The sequence below is a fragment of the Chiloscyllium plagiosum genome, unplaced genomic scaffold, assembly GCF_037043375.1.
Source record: "Chiloscyllium plagiosum isolate Xiang-an unplaced genomic scaffold, Cpla_swu_hap1 HiC_scaffold_13, whole genome shotgun sequence".
Taxonomy (NCBI): domain Eukaryota; kingdom Metazoa; phylum Chordata; class Chondrichthyes; order Orectolobiformes; family Hemiscylliidae; genus Chiloscyllium; species Chiloscyllium plagiosum.
In genome coordinates this window covers 52,083,785-52,110,604 of record NW_028270151.1, presented here as the reverse complement: position 1 = coordinate 52,110,604, position 26,820 = coordinate 52,083,785, and the positions used below count along the sequence as shown (strand labels likewise).

Below are 26,820 nucleotides of genomic sequence, written 5' to 3'. Positions count from 1 at the left end.
TCTGAATTGCAACGTATCAAAATTTGGGATTGCTTTGTTCAGGCTAAAAATATTAATTCACCTGATTTTTAATCATGACTTAAAAAAATGGAGATCATTCGGGAATATTGTACAGCAAAAGTTTACAATTATTTACAATTGAGATCATGATATTAAAAAAAACTGTTGTTATTTCAGCCCCTAAAAGAGAAATCTTGAAATGACATAATATCCTGCTGTATATGAACTGCCATTGCGTTCATTTCAAATAAATGTCAGCCAAATGCCACAACTAAAATCCAGCAGCCATCCTCTGGATGTTGTTTAATTTCTATTTAATGAGAAGTAATTTGGAGATTGATATTCATTTAGCATCCAAGATTAGGAATATATAAACAGCTTTCATATGTTAGAATTGCATAATATACCAAGTTTTAGGAAGGTGGAGTTTCCTGATTGTGAGCAGTATTTCTGTCATCAGATTTCAACAAAAGTCCAAGAAATACACTTTCAGCTTTGATAGCATGCTAAACTTCATTCAGCTGAAGTACATGCAAAGACAGTTCACTGAAGTATTCAATTAGGTTTTGGCCCAATTGGGCTAAGAACAGTTGCGTTTTCTGGATGGGCAGGAAGTTAGTGTAAAATATCTGAAACAGGAATACAACATTTCATAAATCTTGTCAACTTGCAGCTTAATAGAAATAAGTTAATTGATTTAGTCTTATCACATACATTGAGATACAGAGAAAAGTGTACTTTTGCAATCTGTACAGGCAGATTGTACCATATAAAGTGCATCAGGATACCAGATAAGCAAGCAGAATACGGTGCTACAGCCACAAACAAGGTGTAGAGAGAGATGAGAGATCATAATTAACAAATTGAGAGGTCTGTTCAAACATCTGATAACACCGGGGAAGAAGAAGCTGTTCTTGAATCTTATGATGCAGTCTGTTCTGATATAACGTGATAGTTCCGTTCTTGTGCAATCTCGCATTACAATAAATTCGTGCAATCAGTGGTTGGAAGGCTGTTTGGGACTGGGTTGTGTTCATGACCCTTTGTGGTTTCTTGCAATCTTGGGAAGAGTAGTTGCCATACCACACTATGATGCATCCAGATACGATGCTTTCTGTGGTGCATCTATTAAAAAAAAGACATCAGTGGACATGCGGAATTTCCTTAACAACATTTCTACTTGCTCAGGAGGTTATGCTTTGTTGACCATTTCATCGACATGGGTGGACCAGGAAGATTTGTTGGTGACCATAAACCCAGAAACCTGACACTCTTGACCATCCCCACCTTAACACCATTGATGCAGACAGAGCTGTGCCCTCCTCTCCTCTTCCTGAAGGCAATGACCAGCTCCTACATTTTGCTAACCTTGATGGAGAGGTTGTTGTCTTCACACCATGCTGCTGAGTACTCAGTCTCTTTCCTGTATTCTGTCATGTCATTGTTTGAGATCCAACTTACAATGGCATTGTCAGCAAACTTGTAAATGCACTTGGAGCAACATTTAGTCACACAGTTATGATATAAGGAGCACAATAGGGAGCTGAGTATGCTGCTTTGCAGGAACCACTGTTGAGGATTATGGTGAAGGAGATGTTATCGTTTCTTCTTAATGATTGCAGTCTATGGGTCAGGAAGTCGAGGTTCCAGTTACATACGTGGGTGCAGAGACCTAGATTTCTGAGTTCAGAGATGAGTTTGTTTGGAATTATGGTGTTGAAAGCAGAATTGTCGTCGATAAATAGGAGCCTGATGTACGTATCCTTATTATTCAGGTGTTCTGAGGGATGAGTATAGGGCCAGGGAGATGGTGTCTGCTGTGGACCTGATGTGCTAGTAGGTGAGTTGCAAAGGATCAAGGCAATTTGGTGTGCTGGAGTTAACGTGAGACTTTCAGACAGTAGGTTGATCATAGAAATCCTGTTGAAGTAAAGCCAGGTGGTCTCTGTTGAAAGGTTTCAATGTCTGATCAGTCAAATGGGTTTCCTGAGTCTGAGGAGGGGGCCCAGTCCAATAAGTAACTGTTTTCACAGCACTGCTGTTTGTCCACAATGAGCAAGACTGTTTCCTCCATTTCCATCAAGCTGATGTATACACAATTGCCGATAATCTCTGTGTGTGTCTCTCTCTCTCTCTCTCTCTCTTTCTCACGAACACACTTTACAATCTTTGATTACTCCTGTGATTCACCATTGCATTGTCAGTAAAATCATAGCTCACCTTCCTTTGGCCTCCCCTCTAATCTCTACCCAACCATTCCTTCCCCTGTCACCCAACCTCACCTCCATTCATTTTCCAGTATGTCTAGAGATTGGAGAGGAGGCAATGGCCTACTGGTATTATCTCTAGACTAATAATCCAGAAACTCACCTAATGTGCTGGGTTCAATTTCTGGCATGGTAGATGATGGAATTTGAAAACAATAAAGAATCTGGAATTAAGGGTCTAATGATGACCATGAAACTATTGTCAATTGTTGGAAAAACCCATTTGGTTCACTAATGCTTTTAGGGAAGGAAACTGCCACCCTTACCTGGTTTGGCCTACATGTGACTCCAGACCCAATGTGGTTGACTCTTAGCTGCCCTCTGGGCAATTAGAGATGAGCAATAAATGCTGGCCTAGCCAGAGATACCCACATCCCATGAGTGAATTTAAAAAAACATCTTTCACACCACTTGTGATTATTCCTCACTCACTCAATCATGTTATATCCAGTGATCTTGTGCCATAGTGGTAGCCAGGGTCCTGAGTTCAGGTCCCACCTGCTTCAGTGGTGTGTAATGACATCACTAAATAGGTTGATGAGAAGAATTAAAACGCCTCTACACTTGAAGTTAAAATTCTCCCACTCAGACCTTATTTAGCACCTGTCTGGGTCAGAAGCCTGTTCAATGCTTTGAGTGTTTTTCTTTAAAAGCTTTGAAATAGACATATAAATTTCTCAATCTTATATCAATCATTTAGCTATGTAAGCATGAATTGATAACTTTGCAAGTTTATATTATACATAGGATTATAATATTCAAATTGCCAAATTTTGACATTTTTGTGGATGTGGATGCAAAATGTTAAGTGAAAAATGTAATAGAGAAATAACATGAAGCCTGAAATGAGTTGAGATGTTGCTATTGACATCGGTGACAATTTTATATTAAGGTTAAATATATTCACAGTTGCATTGGCATATATTTTAAACTGAGTATAATTCTAATTATAAGAATATACAATTTAATATATTAGAAATTGTCTGTCTTATAAGATATTAAAACATTGCTAAAAGAATTCAAAAGGTTGAAACTGTTAGTCTTGCATTCATCAGAACTAGGACACAAGAAGTAGTCTTGAGGAAAAGGGAACATCATTTTATCCAGAATGAAAAGAGGATCCTGAGTGGTAATTGATATAAAGATTCAGCAAGAACAGTTAACTGTCTTAATTCTTAGACTAAGCACATAAATTCTGATTGATTCATGCTATTGCCTATGGCTATAGCAGAGAATTGACTGACTCTGTAACTTCTTTCTTCAAGTCTGTTGTTCATGTTCTAATTCTGATTAGGACATGACGAAAAGCTTCAACTTCTTTTGTCCATTTCGCAATATTTAAGTTCTACAGCATCAAAATATTTAAAATAATAAATGATTTCAATGGTTTGATCATGCATTGTAAGTAGTGCTGTGAGCCACCACTTTTACATGTCTGTCAAACAACTGAATTCAATGTGTGTGAAAGTTGGCTTGGATGTGAGCACAGAATGGACAGTATTGCTTTTGCTGCCAGTTTTAGACCCTTCTAGGTGTTCAAAATTGAAAATTTAGCAGGGTTTACAATCAGTAGTAGATGTAATGCTACCACTACGTGTCCCTGGCTATCCCAAATTTCAGTTTACTCTTATCAACTCTAACTGCAATATTTGACATTGACCAGAGAGTGGCAATAGAGCAGTTTATTTATTGGAGTGCAGATATCTTGCTAAATATTTATAAGGCATTCCCATTGTATTCATTTCATTAGTGCCCAGAGAACTTCTGTCTTTGTTTTCATCACTATTGCTATTTTCAGCATTTAATTCCATTGGTATATTGGCTCCATTCCAGTGCTTGTTCTACTTTCCAGCTTATTCATTTTTGCAGTTGTGCTAGTTGGCTACTAGCCTACTTGACAGCACGGTGGATCAGTGATTAGCACTGCTGCCTCACTGCTGCCAAGGTCCCACGTTCAATTCCACCCTCCGGCAGCTGTATGTGAGGAGTTTACACATTCTCCCCCTGTCTGCATGGGTTTCCCCAGTTTCCTCCCACAGTCTAAAGATGTGCAGATAGGTGGATTGGCCATACTAAATTGCCCATAGTGTCCAGGCTAGGTGGTTCAGACATGGGAAATTCAGGGTTATAGGCATAGGGTAGTGGAGTGGGTCAGGGTAAAACGCTGTTCAGAAGGTCAGTGTGACTTATGATTCTATGATAGGCCAAATGGCCTGCTTCTACATTGTAGAGATTCCATGATTCTAGCACAGGTGCCACCTCCTGCTTTGCTCACTACATTCAGTTTCTGTCTTGTTAGGATGGTCTTTTTATTTAGGTGCCTCTCTGGACTTCCAGTAATGTAATTCTCTCCTGTCACCCACTTGTGGGAACCTATTAGCACAAAGAAAGCAATAGTTGGTGGAGTGGCTTTGTTGGGCTGAATGGGCTTGCTTCCACTCCTGTGTCTTATGGTCTTAATACTTCAACAAGTATTCTCTCAATTGCCTTCAAAGGGTAGCCAAGGATGTTCAATAAATGCAGCTTTGTCGGTATTTCCTCATTGTGAAAATAATAATAAAATTAATTGTAGATATATATGGTTTTTAAATTGTAATTATGAATTTATGTAATAACAATATAGCAATTTTTGTCATTGGCTGTCACTAGTATCTTCTGAAAAAAATCTGATTAATGTGTTGGAACAAATTTTATTGTTGCACTAAGTTCACTCTCTCTCTGTTTCAGTCCAGGAGTATTTGGATTTTAAATGCCTAACAATGGTTAGAATCATGGGTTTTTTAATACTATAGTTTGATATAAATATTATGGAAAATGTGGTACATAATTTAACTTAATTTTTTTCTTTCCCTTTTTTAACAATTGAATCTTGTTTGGTAGTTCATGATTAAGAAATTCTGCTGAATTGTAGCTCAAAACCGCAATTTATGTTTATTTTGTTTCAAGCTGTGGCTTAAATGTTGTGGTTTGCAAAAGTCATCTATTTTCTTTTCCTGACAGACAAATAAAACCATTGATAAAATTACAGAGGAGAAGAATAAATTTGAGAAACAACTGACTGAAAAGCAGGTGCAGTAATAATACATTCCTTGATTATCAATATTGCATATCTTCAAATACATCATTTTTGCTGTCACTTTTGGGATCAAAGAATACTGCTGATGATTGTAGTGCTAAGATTTTGTGTGAAACTAGAGGACATTATAGTAAAAATACTCTGTAACACTTCACACTGGTAATCAACTGGAGCATGTAAATGCATCAGTTTATTTATCTTCATTTAGAAACCAACTTATCATAGAATCCCTGCAGTGTGGAAACAGGCCTTTTGGCCCAACAAGTCTACACTGACCCTCTGAAGAGTAACCCATCCCATTATCATATATTTACCCCTGACTATTGCACCTAACTTACACATCCCTGAACACTATGGACAATTTAGCACAGCCAGTTCACCTAACCTGCACATCTTTGGATTGTGGGAGGAAAGCGGAGCACCCAGAGGAAACCCACGCAGACATGGGGAGAATGTGCAAACTCCACACAGACAGTCGCCTGAGGCTGGAATCAAACCCAGGTCCCTGGTGCTGTGAGGCAGCAGTACTAACCACTGAGCCACTGTGCCACCCACTTTTCTTGTTCCCACTTTTCTCCATTATGTTTTGATCCCTTTGGCCTCAGGAGCTATATCCAACTCCTTCTTGAAATCATACAATGTTTAGACCTCAACTGCTATCTGTTTTAATGAATTCCACAGGTTCACTACTCTCAGGGTGAAAAGAAATTCTCCTCTTACATGGTTTACCCTTTATTCTTAGTCCTGGTTCTAGCCTCACTTAATATTGGGAACTTCCTTCCTGTAACTATTCTGTCTAGTCCTGTTATCTGGGATCAGAACAATTGGATAACTAATAGAGATTGAATGTTTTCTGGATCAAATATTTTGGGAGGTAATCAGCCACAGCCAAATAGAATTCAGAATCTTAAGTGGATGGTCACCAGGAAAAGTAAGAACAAAGCCAATGAAGAAATGCTGATCACCAATGAGAATGACAACTACTATATACCATATTTGACCAGACTACTATGACTATCCACTTTAGTTGTTAAGGTGAGTTGAACACAGAAAACTTCTACATTTGTCAAAGTAGTTGGGTTCCACATGTATAGGAGTCAATGATAGTACCTATGTGACAATCAAGCTGTCTTCATATGATCTTAGAGCATTGATCAACTTGCTGTGATCTTATTCCATCAATGGTATGTGACCACCACAATATTTTCATGTATATCTCTGCAAATTATCCTGGAACATGATTGAAGTAAAGAACATCTCAATGGTACAACTCTCTCTTTTCCCAGAGTATTGGTACTAGTGTCCATGAATTGAAATCCATTACTACCACAGTCTTTGGGCCAGGCATTGAACTGTCTCATCCTTTTTACCCAAAGCCAGTTTGCTCGTAGCTGACTGAATAATCCAGAGAAAAAGGAAAATAAAGAGAAAAACTTATGGAATGTGTTATCCTCAAAATAGATGAGACCGAGAACTATCTCCTGGCACCAGAGAAGCCATGTGCCAAGTGAATCTCATGTGAGCAGAACTACCTGTCTGTTCCCTTGACTGTTGAATTGTCATAAACTACTGCATTCCTACTCTATGATGTATCCTCTATGTGTTTCTTCACTGTATGTGCCAGGTTTCAGATAACATGCCCTCAAAATTTTGTGACTCTTGTTTGTGATCAGGATTTCTTCATTGACTTTCTTCATATTTTTCCTGGAGACCACCCACTTATGATTCTGAACTCCATTTGACTGTGGGTGACAACCTCCGGAAACATTTGATCCAGAAACATTCATCCAGCCTATGTCCATCAATGAATCCAGCAGCCACTCAAGCTCAGAACCTTCAGCATGGGTCCAAGCAGCTGTTGTCAGAAGTATTGCTATTATTGTAAAGAGATTTTGAAGATTTAAGTTCAGTTAAGAGATTAAGTTCTGCCTTTAAGAGTTGAGATAATTATTTTAAAATATTAACATCTACATTAGTAATGATAATAAAACATTAATTATTTTTATGCAGCTTGAGTTGAGTGCATTGACTGCTGCCTTGGAGAAACAGGAGAAAGAAAAAGAACAGCTTTTAAAGCAACTAGCAGCTCTAGAACATCAGCAGGTGGGCAATAAAATCCTCAGAAACAATATTAACACTCAAACAGATTTAGAGAATGGAACTATTTTTGTGTTATCGTCATTGTTATTAAAATGTCAATATTGTTCTCTGTTTATTTTTCTCCCATGTTATTAATATGGAAGAAAAACTGATACCATGGCTCATATATACAGCAGGGTGTAGTTGTACAGTCTGGAAACCTGGAAAAAAGCGCTTCCTTTGTATCCTACCAAATTTAACTGTTGAATTTGATAGTTTTTTTGTCTGTTTCTCTTACATGGTCATTCATTTGAAGAGGTTAACTGGCTGTTAAAGGAGTCTATCTTTAGTATCAAACCACAGACCATAGAAAGGATGAAGGGAGGAATCAGAAGGGACTGGGGAGGAGATTGTAGGCTTGGATGGAGATCAAGGATGGTGGGATTTTTGGAGATTTGATTCATATCAAGAGTTAGGGTTTTATGGTGGCCAGGCTGGTTTGAAGAGATAGAAAGAGCTGAATTGAAAATTAGGCTATTTCAGTGAAGAGGAAGATCAGAAGAATACAGAAGAGCTTGAAAGGATCACTATTGGTAAGCAATTATTTAGAGAGGAAATGCAGAGAAGGCAGAGGAGGTATGAGTGATCAGAAAAAAGAACTTCAAAAGCTTAAAAAATTAGAAATTTTGGCTTGGTGTGTGATGGTAGGCAGACCCTGGATGAGGGAAGACAGGTTAATTCTGTGAGGCAGGGAATCTCCAGCTCACATTTTCTTCAGCTATTATGAATTATTCAGCTATTTGAGAACCACAACCAGACAGTGTAAAATTTAAAATGGAGACAAACTATGAGATGCGTTAAGATATTTAAAAGACTGAAGAAGGGCCTGTGCCCGAAACGTCGAATCTCCTGTTCCCTCGATGCTGCCTGACCTGCTGTGCTGTTCCAGCAATAAAGTTTCAACTTTGATCTCCAGCATCTGCAGACCTCACTTTCTCCTCCATATTTAAAAGACTACCTTGCAGATAATATGTTGCCTGCTGCTGCTTCCTGCCTCAACTACAAGAAGTGAGAAATCGTGAGGTGTGTTGCATTAAATTTGAAATTTTTAAACTGTTTACATCTCACGTGACAAAAACTCATCCATTTTTGACAATTAATTTTTTCCTCTGTAACCTCATAGATTTTTCACCCAGTTCTCAGATGGAAAATCATGTGGATCAGATTTTACTTTTCTTTGAATTGGAAAGCAAAATTGGGTTAAATTTGAAATGAATGGTCAATCTGCAACTATCAGCTTCTCAGCAGATTTGTTAAGTCAGAATGATCCCTTATGAGCTAGAAAGTCAAAACAGAGGACAGCTCAATGGAGAGAAGTTTAACAACTTAATTTTCCTTTATGTCTGTGATCAGTAACACAGCAGATTACACCGAATGTATTTCACTCGGGTATATAATTATAATAATGTTAATATGATGTCTGAATGTTTAAAGTCATAACAATCACTTTTTAAAAAAATAGTTGTTCTTTTCCTTCCCAGCATGCACAGGAGCAGATCGAGCATGCCCTTGCTGAAATAACAGAGAGTAAAAACAAGTTGGCTTATGACAAGGGAAGGCTACAGGTATTTCAAGTTACTAATACCAAATTTAAAATTTGTTATAGAAATTGCTAATAAAAATGGTATTACCAGTCAGTGGAATTTAGCAGATAATGAAGGATACATTTTTATTTTTACAGCCTGAGAGATATTTGGCACAGTGGATCAGCTATTGTTTGTTGATTTAATCTGACTTTTATTCACTTAAAATCAATGGAATGAAAATTAAATTAATTCTACAATGCTGGGCAATCTCCTTCTTTTCATCAACAAAACCGCTGCTATATATTTTGTCAAAAGAGAGCACATGAATTTGTAAAGTTGACTATTTGATGATTTTTTTGCAAAACAGTTTTATGAGCAACCATTTTTCTTGAAATGACTTTGATCTTTTCAGGAGCCAGTTATTTAAAAAAAACCTGTCATTATATCACACACATATAATGCAGTTCTATTAGACTTAGTTCAGCTGATAGCACTCTCACCTCTTAATCAGAAGGTTGAAGATTCAAATCCCACTGCAGACATAATCTGGGCTAACAGTCCTGCGTGTAGGTGGTATGGGGATGCTACGTTGTTGTAGTGTCATGTTTCAGTTGAGATAACCTTGACTTCTCTGCTGTATTGGATGGACTTAAAAAAATCATGTGACAGTGGTGTGAAACCAAATGATTGAGTTATCCCCGGTATCTGAGCTGATATTTATTCCTTATCAGACAAAAACATAGACTATTCTGATAGTCATCTGATCTGAGCTTACTGTGTGCAAATTATCTGGCATGTTTTCAGTTTCTTAGTCTAGTGCTATATAGCATTGCTTCAACATTTTACTGGCTGTGAATTATGTAACCACCAGTTGTGTAACCTACCACTCTGGGTAGCCCAAATAGAACACAAGAGGTCGTGAAGTGTCTACTAGGCAACTTTTATTATGACAGAAAAAGTAGGGATTTAACCAGTATTAAATCAAATGAAATTCCGCATCAGTAAACTGGTTGCTGTCTTAATATGAAATGATCTTTGTTGAGAACGAACCTGGCCAAGGGACCGAGATCATATTTTATACGGATTCAGCTCTGTTCAGAGAGATGGGCTAACTTTGAGAAAAGCCTTTGGCTACAGATTTTTACACTTGCAGTTTCATTTTCCTACTGATACTGAACCGGATCTGTGACCAGAGCTTGACCCCACTGCCAGCAAAATGCTTTCTTTATTCTGGCCAGGAGCATCCTCTTGTTGAAGCACATCACAACCTTTTATCATTCATACACCAGGTGAAGACTGAGAACACCAAGAGTAACCGGCAGTGACCGTCATTGTCACACACTTGTGCATGTGCAGTTAGCCATCTGCGCTTGCTCAGACAGTGCTAGCCATCTTTGCCAACTATCTTGCCATTCATAGCAAACACACTGTTACTAAACTTCTGTAATTTGGTGACCTAGCACTGAGTATTTCATAGACTGTCTCTGAAAAATCAGTTTGTGCATTTCACAGCTGTATCATTTTAAATACTATTGGCTTTGAAAAGATTTTCAAAAATTCCAACAAATGATATGAATTAATATTTTCAATAAGATATTTTTATAAGTGTTGTCGTTGTACTGGATGAATTGATATAGAACTTCAGGCGAACAGGTAACAGTTATTAACTTTTTACACACATTTGAAGAGGAAGCCTTAACACTGAACTTTAAAGCTCACTGCTGGGTTACAGAACTCATTCAAGCATTATACAGATTACAGCATGATATTGCAATTCCCACACTTCAGTAACCATGTATCCAATATAATCTTTGTTTCTCACAGTCTTCATAGGCATTAAGTATTCTTCCTATGGTAGTTTGGCATCTAGCTACTGACCTTGGCAGTCTGAATACCTTGTTTGTTATTCATTTTTCTTTACATCTGTTGTCTGTGCTCCCCCACCCCCGCCATGCTTAGCTAACTTTGTTTATTACTGACTATATGGCTGAAGCTTAACTCACAACCCTTTTAAGAAGTTCATAGTTTGATTGACAGCTCAAAGATATTGTCAAGGGACTCACTGACTTTGTGAGCTTATTAATAGAGGTTTGTTTTTTGTTGTGGTTCTGTTCGCCAAGCTGGGAATTTGTGTTGCAGATGTTTCGTCCCCTGTCTAGGTGACATCCTCAGTGCTTGGGAGCCTCCTGTTAAGCGCTTCTGTGATGTTTCCTCCGGCATTTATAGTGATTTGTCTCTGCCGCTTCTAGTTGTCAGTTCCAGCTGTCCGCTGCAGCGGCCGGTATATTGGGTCCAGGTTGATGTGCTTATTGATTGAATCTATGGATGAGTGCCATGCCTCTAGGAATTCCCTGGCTGTTCTCTGTTTGGCTTGTCCTATGATAATAGTGTTGTCCCAGTCGAACTCATGTTGCTTGACATCTGAGTGTGTGGCTACTAAGGATAGCTGGTCATGTTGTTTCGTGGCTAGTTGGTGTTCATGGATGTGGATCGTTAGCTGTCTTCCTGTTTGTCCTATGTAGTGTTTTGTGCAGTCCTTGCATGGGATTTTGTTCACTACATTGGTTTTGCTCATGCTGGGTATCAGGTCCTTCGTCCAGGTGAGTTGTTGTCTGAGAGTGGCTGTTGGTTTGTGTGCTGTTATGAGTCCTAGTGTCGCAGTAGTCTGGCTGTCAGTTCAGAAATGCTCTTGATGTATGGTAGTGTGGCTAGTCCTTTGGGTTACGGCATGTCCTCGTTCTGTTGTCTTTCCCTTAGGCATCTGTTGATGAAATTGCGGGGGTTTCCGTTTTTGGCGAATACATTGTATAGGTGTTCTTCTTCCTCTTTTTTGCAGTTCTGGTGTACTGCAGTGTGTTGTGGCCCTTTTGATAAGGGATTAAAAATGAAAGGAATGAAAAAAAATTAATGGGCTTTAATGAATACATTTTTAAATAAAATTTCTGAACAGACATTGATTTGGCAAGTAGGCTATAAGTGGCCATGAAGATGATTGAGGATACATTTAAGCATTAAGTTGGCATGGAGCTGGCATGTGAGTGGCTGGAGGAGTGAGGGATAAGGGCTAGTTGACCTAATGTTTCATAAAAAAAACTGGGAAAAAGTCCCTGTGAACCAAGACTGCCCTTTTAAATACCCTACCTTGGCACTGGAGACCTATTGAGGCAGCCTGTGTTGTTCATCTCAAGGCCTCTGATCCACATTCAAAGGAATTTCTACTGAGGTGGGTGTGGACAAGTTGGAAAATGTGTTGACCTGCATACTCCTTGGGCTTGAAAATTTAGGTCCGGGTTGCAAACAGACTGGCCTAACTTTAAACTTGCCAGAGAAAGAGATGATATCTATAGCTAGAGAATAGCATTTGGAGTGGGAGTTGAAAACAGTGGCTTCATTTTTCTCAGTATTGAATGCCAGATAAGTTGTCTGATAGCAAAAATGGAGGAGGAGGGAAGAGAGATGGTAATAAGGTAGGAGTGAGTGTTGTTAGTGTACTTGTGAAAACTAATGCTGTGCCTTTGGCTGATGTCATACTCCTGTAGGTTTACTAAGAATTATTGATTGTGTAACTAATAAACCAGTTCATTGCAATGTATTGCCACACAGCTGTCAAGCAATGACCAACTTCAACTGGAGAGAATCTAACTACCTCTCTTTAACATGCATCAAAATTACCATCGCTTAATTCCTTGTCATCAACATCTTTTTGGTTACCGTTGACCAAAGATTTGACTGGACCAGCCATACAATCATTCTGGCTACAAGAACAGCTCAGAGGTTGAGAATCCTGAAGTAACTCACCTCCTGACTCTGCATTGCCTGCCCACCATCTGGAAGCATTATTCAAGAGTGTGGTGGAATACTCTCCACTTGACTAACCAGTCTGTTGAATTTAATTTCAAAATCATTCAAGTAGTTCAACCCCACCCAGGACCAAACCTTAAGCATTTACTCCAAATGGGTGCAGTGGCAGTAGTGTATTCTATATACAAGATTTAATGCAGCAAACCACTGGGCCTCTTTTGAAACCATATTCAAAATCTGCACCCTCTGCCACCAAGAAGGACAAGGAGAACAGGCATTTGGGAGTACATTTGTGTTTAGATCACTGTGATTAAAGATGTTACTTCCTTTGTTTAAATAAAGAAGGTGAATATAAAAGGTTGGCTATATTATATGTGAATGAGAAGAAGTAATTTTGTTACTGATCATTTGTATTAGAGAATGAGATGTATAATATGAAAATAATTCTAGTTAATTTTCATTTGTTTTGTTCAAAGATTACATGTAAAGTTCTGATCAGTTTGTTTAGATGTGCTATGGCATAACTTCGTGGTTAGTAAATCCTGAGATGGGACTTGAACCTAGACCTCCTGATCTAGAGTTAGAGGCAGTGCCACAATGCAACAAGCCACTCGAGAATTGTTTGTAACTTCAAAAAACGTTTTAAGAGGGAATCTGTTAATATAGCAAATAGTTAAGCAGATGATTGGGTTAATTGATTAATGGGCTGACTGATTTGATATAAAGAGGGAACAGACCTGGGTTTTTGACAGAGTAATAGTGTCCCTGTCTCTGAGTTGTTAGGCCCATATGCAAGTCCCACCTGTTCCTGTGGTGTGTTATAATACTTGGGTTGTTATGCTGCATTGGTCAAATTCAAGCCCGATTTGCTCCAGATGTGTATAATAACATGTCTGAATAAGTTGATTGGAAAACGTCTAATGAACATTTGCCTTGGTGTGCAATGCTTGTTGTTACTTATTTAATTGGGCGATTTGATGGTGGGCTTTCCAAAATAAAAGGAACACGTGTGACTGGTGTGTGGAAGGAGTTAGAAGAGTCTTCGATTGACTTGGAGCCAGATTGACAATGATTATCTGAAAAACACCCTTCAAGCCAAGCACAGCATCCTGACTTGGAATTAATTTGCTGTTCCTTCACTTTGCGAGATCGAAAAAACCTAGAAGTCCCTTCCTCACAGTGCTGTGATTGTCCCTATGCCAGATGGACTACAATGCTTCAAGAAAGCAACTCACCACCATTTTCTCAAGGACAGTTAGAGATGGCCACAAATACTGGCCTTGTCACTGATGTTCGCATTCCATGAAAAAGTAACAGTGAGAATATTCTGCATCATTATTCCAAATTGTATTTTTGTGACTGCTTAAGTTTCAATGCTATGTGAACAGATCATTATCATTGCCATTTCTGTTGTTTGTAGGCCAGAGTGGAGCAATTACAAGAAGAATTGCAGTGCATGTCTGATGTCAATTCTGCAAATGTTCACTTACGGAAATTTAACACAGTTCTAGAAACCAAATATACTCAGGTAATGCACATTGAAACATTTATGAGATAAGATTTAAAATTTTACTAGCTTACACTGAACATCACCTTGTACATGACAGTCAGTGTGCAGTGTGAACTTGTGTTGGAAGTATACAGAATAGACAGAGATCATGGCTTTAGTCAGTATCTAACACTGATTTGATGTTCTCCCATTTTGTACCTTACCACACTGGTTAGATATTTTTAATGAACCTGATCACATCTCCAGAGCAGGTGAGACTTGAACCCTTGCCTTCTGGCTCAGAGGTAAGGACATTAAACCTATGCCATAAGAGGTATTTTAATCACCCTGTTCAGAGAGTCATAAAGCACAGAAATAGACTCTTCGGTTCAACTCATCCGTGCCAACCAGCTGTCTTAAATTTATCTGTTTAGGATTTGCCAGCATTTGTCCCATATCCTTCTAAACCCTTTCTATTCAGGTACCCATCCAGATACCTTGAATATTGTAATTGTGCCCACCTCCACCATACCTCTGGCAACTCATTCTATATATGCACTACCTACCCTCTTCTTGGGAAAAAAAAACCCTTGGGTCATTTTTAAATCTTTACCCTTACCTTAAACCTATGCCTTCTAGTTTTGGAATACCTTACCTGGGAAAAAAAAACTTTGGTTACTGACCAAATCTATGTCCCTCATGATTATATAAACCTCTAGAAGGTCACCCTCAGCCTTTGATGCTCCAAGGTTAAAAATCTCCAGCCTATTCAGCCTCTCCCTTTGACTCAAAAATTCCAAACCCGGCAACATCATTATAAATTTTTTCTGAACCCTTTCAAATTTAACAATATCTTTTTTATATAGTGGAGAGTCCAGAATTGATAGAATCAGAGTTATACAACACAGGGTCCAACTCATCCATGTTGTTATGACACACCTCTGGAGCAGGTGGTATTTGAGCCTAGGCCTCCTTGCTCAAGGATAGGGACATTACTACTGTGCCACAAGATCTTCCCCTTCTGTTAATTTGTTCTTTTTTTTTTCCATTTCTTCTTTTCTATACAGAAGTGCTATTATACATAACTAAATGTTTGTTTTTGTCTCCTCCATCATCAAATCACCTATGTCTTTTTTTCCATCTATTAACCACCACCAGTAAATGACCAAGTCAATAGTTTACGTGCAAAGTTCGCTGAGGGCAATGCAGACTATCAAAGCTTAGGGGGAAGGGGTTAACTCAAAATGGAGTTGGACAGGATCCCATTCTAGTTAAAACATATATATCTTAAACACATTCAGCTGTAAATGTGTTTTTAAAGACACAAAAGAATCCTCTATCAGTGCTAGTTAAAAGGTCATCAACAACTTGAATATTGGTGTAATATTACTTCCTACTGGATGTATTTGAGATTATGGAGATATAGGCTGCTTGAGGACCTGTTATATGTGTTTACGTCTGCAGGGCATGATCAGAATGGTCTGTCTGTGAGTGCTTCATTTGCTATGAGTTCTCATGACTCCAACTTCCGATCCCCACTGGATCAGATTCCCCCACCTAATCATCTCTGTGACAAATTGAGGCACACATTCATCTGATAATATTTAAGTTGCTAACTCTATCCCATAATAATAGGAATTCTCTTGTGTACATGCCCACCCAACAGTCACAACACAGTAAGATGGAACATAAAGGAAAAAATAGTGACAACTTGTCAGAAAGGTCTGGCAATAATCACAGGATATTTTAGTCTACATTTTAATGGGGAATGTGCACAGGTAGCCTAGGTTTGAAGTTTCGAGAATGGTTTTGGGATAGTCGCTTAGAATAACACATTCTGGAGTCAAGCTGAGAACAGGCTGTACTACGCCTGGAATTCTACATCCAGATACAATTAATTAATTATCTCATTGTGAATATGCCCTTAGGTAGCAGTGACTTAAATTGTGATTGAATTTTCATTAAGTTTTAGGGAAAGAGGAGTGGTTCAGAGACTATTTTTATAGGTTTAAATAAAGACAGTTTTGAGGGCAAGAAAGCAGAGCTGGCTGAAGTGAATTGGAAAATTGCTGAAAGGGTAGGTCATCAGAAGTGCAGTAGGAGACATGCAAGGGGGTAGTTCAAAATATCCAATAGATATATTCCAACAAGCAAGTAAATTTCCAAGAGGCAGACCCATCATTTGTAACTAACTAGAAAAATTAAAGATAGTATCACATCAAAAGAAAAAGCATGTAATTGTGCAAGATAGGTGGGGGCTGGTGTGAAGATTGGAGAAAAAAGAAAAACGAGCAAAAAATGACCAAAAGAGACAATACATTCCAGCATAGAAAAAGCTAGACAGAAATATAAAACCAGAGCATAAGATTTTTCATAAATATTTAAGGACAAAAAGAGTTAAAAAGTGAGCATTGATCTTATAGAAAATGGTACTGGAGAATTAATAATGGAAAATAAGGAAATAGCTGATGAATTAACCAGATACTTTGTATCAGTCTTTACTATTAGTAACATCCCAGAAGCTGTGATAAATCAGGAAATGGATGGGAGATAGGAATTTGGGAAAATCACAATCACTAAAGAGGTGGAACTAAATAAATTGTTGGAGCTGCAGGCTTATTAGTACCTGGGTCCTGATGAACTTCGTCTTGGGATTTTAAAAGGTGTGGATAGTGAGATAGTTAATGCATTAGTTTCAGTTTTCCAAATTTTTCTGGTTTTTCAGAACATTTGATAAGATTGGAAAATAGTGTATGTAGCTCCTTTATTCAAAAAATTGAGAGGAAACAGAAAGCAGGCCATTTAGGTTAACATCTGTCATGGGGAAGCTAATATTTAAGACATTAAAGTAGGAGACATGGATAAGTTCAAGTTAATCAGGCAGAGTCAAGATTATTTCATGAAAGGGAAATCATTTTTGACCAATGTGCTGAGGAACTGGTGGATTTACTTTATGTGGGTAACTAAATGAGGTGTCACATCAAGGGTGATTGCTGGAATTAAAAGGTCATGGTGTAGAGATAGTTTATTAGCTTCGATAGAAGGTTTTCAGACTAACAGAAAACAAACTGTAGGCATAAGTGAGTCTTTTTCATATTGGCAAGATGTAACATGTTCCACATGAATTGGAGCTGATACTTGAATGCTTTACAATTTATATAACCTACCTCGATAAGGCCTGGAAGGTATGGTTGTCAAGTTTGCTGACTACACAAATTTAGGTCCAACAAATCCACACCAATCCTCTGAAACGTAACCCACCCAGACCCATTTCCCTCTGTCTAATGCACTTAACACTATGGGCAATCCAGCATGCCCAATTGACTTGACCTGCACATCTTTGGATGTGGGAGGAAACCAGAGCACCCAGAGGAAACCCACACAGACACTGGGAGATTGTATAAACTCCACACAGACAGTCAACAGAGGCTGAAATCGAACCTGGTCCCTGGCGCTGTGAGGCAGCAGTGCTAACCACCGTGCCACCACTAATAGGAATATAAATTTCATGAGGCTACAAAAATTTAGATTACATGAGTGGTTAAAGATGTGGCAAATGTTGTTAACATATGAAAATGTGAAATTGTTCATGTTAGCAGAAGGAATTAAAAAGCATATTATCTAAAATGACTAGAGATTCCAGAGTTCTAAGGTGTAGAGAGATCTGGGCGTCCCTATGCATGATTCAAAAAAATTATTTTGCAAGTATTAGGCTAGTTAATAGAATGTCATTATTTATTGCAAGGGGAATTGAATGCAAAGTAGGGAGGTTATGTTTTAGTTATACAGCACACTGGTGAGACCGTACACAATTTTAATTGCTTTATTTAAGGAAGGATTTAAATGTGGTGAATGCACTTCAGAGAAGGCTTACAAAACAAATACCTGGAGTGAGGGCGAGGGCCCTTCTGAGGAAATGTTGGATAGGCTAGGCAGGTATCTGCTGGAGTTTAGAAGAATAAGAGGTGACTTGCTTGAAAAATATTAGACCCTGAGGAAGATGCAAAAAAGGTGTTTTATGTGGGTAATCCAAGATGAACGATGGGAAAAATTTCTGGCTGTAACAGCTGCTCCTTTTTTTGAGGTATTTTAGGTGCTGGAGGTGGTTTCCTTGAATTCCAGGAGCAGCAGTTACTGTTTTATATGCTGTTGCATTGTTTTGGAACTTTGGAAAAAAAATGTCAAAACAAAAGCAGTTTTAAAAGGGAGAAGAACAGATAAAGAAAGCACATGGTGAGGTCAGTGCAGGAGAGGGAGAGAAAAAGAAACTGACACCAGAGTGAACCAGCACAGTACTGCCTTTGCTGTTTGAATTCATGTATTGCTGGACATCGAAGTGCGAATGGTAAAATTAACAGTGAAATTCACAACTGATCTTGGAGGAACTGTTTGGGCGAGGTTTATGGCACAGAATCAGATAAGTTAATTGTTTTAAGTGATCTAGAGAAAGTCTGCAGTAGTGAGTAGAGTGGGTTCTTTCTTGGTTATATGTTTTTTGAGATATGTCTCTTAATTAAACTTAAAATATAAGCCTTAACTATTAATCTAACCTGGGGCAGTGTTTTGTAGAGGAATAAGACAGTATTTTCTGGGTCTGTAGATTGTGAAGGAGCAAAAATGGCCTTCAGTAGAGTGAAATGTGCTTCTTGTCAGATGTGGGAATTTAAAGAGAGTTTAAGGGTTACTGCCATAAATGTTGTTGGTTGCGAATCTTATCAGATCGGTTGGAGAGACAGTTAGAAGCAATGAGGAATTTGCAACAGCAACAGTATGTGATGGATGGCAGTTATAGGAAGTGGGGGGGGGAAGTCTCAGATACAGTCACATAGATGGAAAGGTAAGAGAGGTAGCCACCTAGTGCAGGTGTATTCTATGGCCATACCCATTTCAAACAAGTATTCCGTTTTGAAAATGTAGGGGGTGATGGATTCTCAGGGGAACGTAGCACGAACAGCCAAGTTTTTGTTATTGAGACTGCCTCTAAAGTAATGAGGGGTATGTCAGGTTCCAAGAGATCAATTGTGTTAGGGGATTCTTGAGTCTGAGGTACAGACAGACGTTTCTGTGGCCAGCAGCGAAAAAGCAGAATGGTGTGTTGCTTCCATGGTGCCAGGATCAAGGATGTCTCCGAGAGGGTGCAGAATGTTCTCACGGGGGAGAGGGGCCAGCAAGAGGTCATTGTCCACATTGGAGCCAATGACATAGGAAGGGAAAAGGTTGAGATTCTGAAGGGATATTACAGAGAGTTAGGCAGGAATTTAAAAAGGAGGTCCTCGACCATAGAAATATCTGGAATACTCCCAGTGCTACGAGCTCATGAGGGCAGAAATAAGAGGATAGAGCAGATTATTGCATGGCTGAGGAGCTACTGTATGGGAGAAGAATTCACATTTTTGGATCATTGGAATCTCTTTTGGGGTATAAGCGACCTGTACAAGAAGGATGGATTGCACTGAAATTTGAAGGGGACTAATATACTGGTAGGGAGATTTGCTAGAGCTGCTCGGGAGGATTTAAACTAGTAAGTTTGGGGGGGGGGGTGTGTGGGTGGGACCCAGGGAGATAGTGAGGAAAGAGATCGAACTGAGACTGGTACAATTGAGAACAGAAGCAAGTCAAACAGTCAGGACAGACAGGGACAAGTAGGACTAATAAATCAAAGCTGCATTTATTTCAATGCAAGGGGCCTAAAAGGGGAGGCAGATGAACTCAGGACATGGTTAGGAACATGGGATTGGGATATCATAGCAATTACAGAAACATGGTTCAGTGATGGGCAGGACTGGCAGCTTAATGTTCCAGGATACAAATGCTACAGGAAGGATAGAAAGGGAGGCAAGAGAGGAGGGGGAGTGGTGTTCTTGATAAGGGATAGCATTACAGCTGTGCTGAGGGAGGATATTCCTGGAAATACATCCAAAACGTTATTTGGGTGGAACTGAGAAATAAGAAAGGGATGATCACCTTATTGGGATTGTATTATAGACCCCCTAATAGTCAGAGGGAAATTGAGAAACAAACTTGTAAGGAGATCTCAGCTATCTGTAAGAATAATAGGGTAATTATGGTAGAGGATTTTAACTTTCCAAACATCGACTGGGACTGCCATAGTGTTAAAGGTTTAGATGGAGAGGAATTTCAATGTACAAGAAAATTTTCTGATTCAGTATGTGGATGTACCTACTAGAGAAGGTGCAAAACTTGACATACTCTTGGGAAATAAGGCAGGGCAGGTGACTGAGGCGTCAGTGGGGGAGCATTTTGTGGCCAGTGACCATAATTCCATTGGATTTAAAATAGTGATAGAAAAGGATAGACCAGATCTAAAAGTTGAAGTTCTAAATTGGAGAAAGGCTAATTTTGACAGTAATAGGCAAGGACTTTCAAAAGCTGATTGGGGGCAGATGTTCACGGGTAAAATTGGAAGCCTTCAGGAATGCGATAACAAGAATCCAGAGAAAGTATATTCCTGTCAGGGTGAAAGGAAAGGCTGGTAGATATAGGGAATGCTGGATGACTAAAGAAATTGAGGTTTTGGTTAAGAAAAAGAAGGAAACATATGTAAGGTATAGGCAGGATAGATCGAGTGAATCCTTAGTAGAGTATAAAGGAAGTAGGAGTATACTTAAGAAGGGAAATCAGGAGGGCAAAAAGGGGACATGAGATAGCTTTGGCAAATAGAAATAAGGAGAATTCAAAAGGTTTTTACAAATATATTAAGGACAAAAGGGTAACTAGGGACAGAATTGCGCCCTTCAAAGATCAGCAACGTGGCCTTTGTGTGGAGCTGGAGAAAATGGGGGAGATACTAAACGAGTATTTTGCATCAGTATTTACTGTGGAAAAGGATATGGAAGATATAGACTGTAGGGAAATAGATGTTGACATCTTGCAAAATGTCCAGATTATAGAGGAGGAAGTGCTGGATGTCTGGAAACTCATAAAGGTGGATAAATCCCCAGGACCTGATCAGGTGTACCCTAGAATTCTGTGGGAAGCTAAATAAGTGATTGCTGGGCCTCTTGCTGAGATATTTGTATCATCAATAGTCACAGCTGAGGTGCAGGAAGAGGTGAAGGTTCGTGATGCCACTGTTTAAGAGGGGCAGTAAAGACAAGCCAGGGAACTATAGACCAGTGAGCCTGACCTCGGTGGTGGGCAAGCTGTTGGAGGGAATCCTGAGGGACAGGATGTACATGTATTTGGAAAGGCAAGGACTGATTAGGGATAGTCAACATGGCTTTGTGCATGAGAAATCATGTCTCACAAACTTGATTGAGTTTTTTGAAGAAGTAACAAAGAGGATTGATGAGGGCAGAGTGGTAGATGTGATCTATATGGACTTCAGTAAGGCGTTCGACAAGATTCCCTATAGGAGACTGGTTAGCAAGGTTAAATCTCACGGAATAAAGCGAGAACGAGCCATTTGGATACAGAACTGGTTCAAAGGTAGAAGGCAGGGTTGTGGTGGAGGGTTGTTTTTCAAACTGGAGGCCTGTGACCAGTGGAGTGCCATAAGGATCGGTGCTGGGTCCACTACTTTTTGTCACTTACAAAAATGATTTGGATGTGAGTATAAGAGGTACAGTTAGTAAGTTTGCAGATGACGCCAAAATTGGAGGTGTAGTGGACAGCGAAGAAGATTACCTCAGATTACGACAGGATCTTGACCAGATGGGCCAATGGACTGAGAAGTGGCAGATGGAGTTTAATTCAGATAAATGCGAGGTGCTGCATTTTGGGAAAGCAAACCTTAGCAGGACTTAGACACTTAATGGTAAGGTCCGAGAGTGTTGCTCAACAAAGAAGCCTTGTAGAGCAGGTTCATAACTCCTTGAAAGTGGCGTCACAGGTAGATAAGGTAGTGAAGAAGGCACCCGAGCTACAAATTTTCGCACAAACTTTGAGTGAAGAAGGCGTTTGGTATGCTCTCGTTTATTGGTCAGAGTATTGAGTACAGGAGTTGGGAGGTCATGTTGCGGCTCTACAGGACATTGGTTAGGCCACTGTTGGAATATTGCGTACAATTCTGGTCTCCTTCCTATCAGAAAGATGTTGTGAAATTTGAAAGGGTTCAGAAAAGATTTACAAGGATGTTGCCAGGGTTGGAGGATTTGAGCTATAGGAAGAGGTTGAACAGGCTGGGGCTGTTTTCCCTGGAGCGTCGGAGGCTGAGTGGTGACCTTGTAGAGGTTTACAAAATTATGAGGGACATGGATGGGGTAAATAGGCAAAGTCTTTTTCATGAAGTTGGGGAGTCCAGAACTAGAGGGCATAGGTTTAGGGTGAGAGGGGAAAGATATAAAAGGGACCTAAGGAGCATCTTTTTTACGCAGAGGGTGGTACATGTATGGAATGAGCTGCCAGAGGAAGTGGTGGAGGCTGGTACAATTGCAATATTTAAGAGACATTTGGATGGGTGTATGAATAGGAAAGGCTTGGAAGGATGTGGGCCAGGTGCTGGCAGGTGGGATTAGATTGGATTGGGATATCTGGTCGGCATGGACAGATTGGACCGAAGGGTCTGTTTCCATGCTGTACATCTCGATGACTCTATTGGAAAATTTATAACTAGGAGTCATTGTTTAAAAGTCAAGGGTTGCCCATTTAAAACCGAGATAAGGTAAATATTTTTCACTCAGAAGGGCCGTGAATGTTTGGAACTATTTTCCTGCAAAGGTGTCGGAAGCACAGTCCTTGACAATATTTAAGGCAGTCTTAGTTCGATTCTCATTAAGCAAGGGGGTGAAAATTTATCAGCACTTGACAGGAATGCCGATTTGAGGTTGCAATCAGATCAGCATTGATCTTATAAGGGAACAGTCTCAAATGGCTGAATGGCCTACTCCTGCTCCTAATCCAGATGTTCATATATATTGTATAGGTATGAGAATCAGACTATTAAAATTGACAGTTTATTGGATAAAGGTCAAATCTATTTTGATGATCAAAATGAGGCCATCAGATCCATGGGGCAACTACTAAAAGTGGGTACCAAAATAGAATACTTAATAGGAGAGACCTGTCAGTGGAAAACCTTATTGTATTTTTCATCCCTTACTCCTGTGATCTTTATTAAAAGTTTTGATCTTTTGGTGGGATGGATGGGCAAATTGCATATGAAGTTTTAGCCCAATTGACTTTTTTTGTCTCAGCACTTATCCCCATTAAATATTTACAAACGTGTCCTGGTTATAGAAACTGCAGTTTTCGTAGATTTTCCAAATACAGTAGCTTTGTCATTTTCCATCTCAAGTTTCATCTGTGCTTTCTTCATCGATGACTTAATAACAATGATATTTCATTAGATACATCTACCCTAATAGAATAATTGATTCCAGCTATTTTATGAGAAATGTTAACGCATTATCATTCCCAAACCCAAATCAACTTTCTTAATTTTGTTCCAATTCTTATTAACAATGGATTTTAGGTAGCATTTTAATCAGTCTGTTCCAGATAGACTGTAGGTGTGCATCTTGTGCAAAACTGTACAATTGAAAGATTCAGCCACTAGGATACTCATCACAGGACTGAAAATTCTTGAGACTGCCATAATGCCCTCCCTTTGCTTCATATTTATTTTGTCTGTACTAACACTTCATTCATTTCATTATAAATTCAACACATAGTCAGATACAAAGCCTTTAACTCTACCTTTGTGATATATTGTAATCCCTGGCCTTATCTGGTGGTGTTATTTTTAGGTTTGTGTTCCTTGTCTGTGCCTGCCATACTCTAGTTATCATGAATTGCATGAGTTGCATGGGTCACTGTACCCAAACTGTTCGCTATGCTTTCTCTCCACAGATGCTGCCAGACCTGCAGAATTTTTCCAACAATTTCTGTTTTGTTCATGAATTCCTACCTTTCTCTACTATCTCATTATTTCAATTGATTAACCACCTCCTTTTCTAAGGTCTAAATCCCCACTATTTAGTCTAAAACCAACTCTGCTGACATGGTTGTACAATTTGCTAGAACATTGGTCCCAGCACAGTTCATGTGAAGCCTGCCCCAACATTACATCTCCCACTTTACCCGATACTTCTTCAGTGCACATATAACTGACCACATAACTGGATCCTCATCACAATCTGACCCCACTGTAAGGTACACCCTTCTAGCCCCACTTTCAGCAGTACAAAACTTGTCTGCCATTTATCCTGTCCGTTACTGCCACTACATTCCTGTTTCGTCCACCCCCTTGAAGACTTTCTGTGTCACACTGCCATGGTTGGTTTGCTAATTCAACTTATAGCCCCCACTCTCATCCAAATATGTTGCAAGATCCTCAAATCTATTAGAAAATTACAAGTTCTAAGGGTTTTCAATTCCTCTGCTGCTTTGTCTACTTCACTTGCAGTCAAATCTTCCTGAACCTGACCACAGACCAAATCAAAAGACCTTAGTCTCAGGGGTTTGACTAACTTTTTGAACAAAGTATCCAGGTAATTTTTCTCCTCCTTGATGCATCACTGTGTCTGTAGCTCAGCTTCTAAATCATCATAACATTTATTGCAGACGTGATTGCTGCTGTCTGCCAGCTCCCATGTGCGATAGGTGCAATACATTATTTGCCCTGCCATATTTATTGCATTTAATTTAACTAAGTTAAGAAATAACCCAACAATAATCTATTGTTATATCAAGCAACTTAACTAGTTAAATTCTAAATTTATTATAACATTTGTATATTCCCATTATCAATTTAAAGTTCTCCTGTTTATAGAAAGGAAGAAGACACAAGCTCACTGACGACTCATCTATCTGTTCATTTAATTAATTTTCAGGCTCCAGCCCTCACATCCTGCTGCGGCTGCTGTCTGGCTGCTCTCTTGGCCCATTTCTTTTACATAATAGGTCAGAACAGCATCTCCTCCTACACTGCAACAAATTCTCTCACTCTCAAAATTGCTAACTCTCATTCTGTTTCAAGCTGAACTCAATCATGAACTATTCCTTTTGTGCTTGCTAACTTTGTGTGCAAGATCATCTGTGTCTTCTTAATTGAAATTCTTCAGAGGTGAGTCAGCACTGCTGACAAGAAAAAAGAATTAGCGGCTGAAGTAAATCACTAGTCTCTCTCATTATAAGAATCTCAGGGAGTCCCTCTCCCACTGCGACTCCCAGGTCATTTCCTCTGCCCTGAAACTCTTCAACCATATCGTGACCTGTCACCTTCATCCCCTTCCCCACTCACCTATTATACTCTATGCTACTTTCTCCTCACCCCCACCCTCCTCTAGCTTATCTCTCCACGCTTCAGGCTCTCTGCCTTTATTCCTGATGAAGGGCTTTTGCCCGAAACGTCGATTTCGCTGCTCCTTGGATGCTGCCTGAACTGCTGTGCTCTTCCAGCACCACTAATCCAGAATCTCTCATTGGGATCCTATTTATTCCTAAGACTGAAAGAAACAATTTTAAGAATGTAGTTAAATGTTAAATGAAAATTAGACTAAATGTTAGAAAGAGATTAGCCTTTAAAATTATTCCTTAAGATTCCACCATTCTCTGAGCTTTATACTTGGCACTCTTTGTCTTGTTGCACTTAGCGATGAGTTGCTGACTTTGGGCAACTCTTTGGGTGGGGTTTGGTTTCCTATCCGCTGTTACTCCTCCATTAAAACCAGAAGGTGGCAGATTCAGGTAAGGATTCTGATTTTGCATTTTTGAACTTTGTTTTTGTTTAATGGGTTAATATTCACCCTGCTGAATTGTTTGAATTAGAGTTTCTACATACCTTTGAATTAATAAACTAGAAGTGAATTCCTTGCAAAAATCATTGCAAAACTTGCATTTCATATGTTCCTTGTTGTCAGTATATATTGACTTCTCTTTTGACCAGGCTCAGTTGTTAATGAAACAAAAAGAGGAAGATTTTGCAATGGCAATTAAATCTCGTGATGAAGCCTTTCAAGAAATCCAAAAGTTAAGAAAATATATAGAGGTGATGGAAGTAAGAGAAACACACAAGGTGAAAACACGAATAAAAATGCTTTTTTCTTTATATTGTAACTGTTCGTAAGGATAATTGATTTATGTACTTTTATGGAAAAACAGTATGGTCAGATATTGGTTCAGATGGACTTCATTCATTTTGGAAAGTAAACAGTGCTACTTCCATAAAAATCAAATATACGAGAACAGAATCAGCATTAAGATTCATCGATCAGATAGTATGTTGAATGCTTCTCAGTTGTGATAATAAGAATCTGCATGGAGCTACTCCCACTGCGTGGAAACGACTCTACTGAATTATCAGCTGAACAATTATTTTGCCACAGCACATGATGTTCACTGCAGTATTGCTGAAGAGATCAAATAATCATGTTTAGTTTTCAACAATATTATTTATTTATTCATAGTTTGATTCTGAAGAAACTTCAATGTCTAGGAAGTATATTATGATAGCTCTGTTTTTTCATACCTGTTGGCTTGTTATTGAATGTCAGTGCAGATGCATAAAAGAAAGACAAATAAGTTTTAGAAAAAAGTCTTAAATGTGAAGGTTGGCGTTTA

The 26,820-nt window shown here is 39.0% G+C and overlaps 1 protein-coding gene across 9 annotated transcripts in view; it reads left to right on the top strand.

Moving 5' to 3' along the window:
• The window catches only part of LOC122555923 (coiled-coil domain-containing protein 150), a 148,559-nt gene that overhangs the window by 33,565 nt on the left and 88,174 nt on the right, over positions 1-26,820 (top strand). For all 9 annotated transcript variants that reach the window (XR_015759190.1, XR_015759189.1, XR_015759191.1 and 6 more), the window contains 5 exons: positions 5,268-5,336; positions 7,354-7,446; positions 8,964-9,047; positions 14,230-14,337; positions 26,147-26,275. Coding sequence is in view for 6 of the 9 variants with exons in the window: in XM_087993592.1 (XP_087849718.1) it covers positions 5,268-5,336; positions 7,354-7,446; positions 8,964-9,047; positions 14,230-14,337; positions 26,147-26,275 (483 nt within the window). In the remaining 3 variants the exon portion in view is untranslated. The remainder of the gene's footprint in view (positions 1-5,267; positions 5,337-7,353; positions 7,447-8,963; positions 9,048-14,229; positions 14,338-26,146; positions 26,276-26,820) is intronic.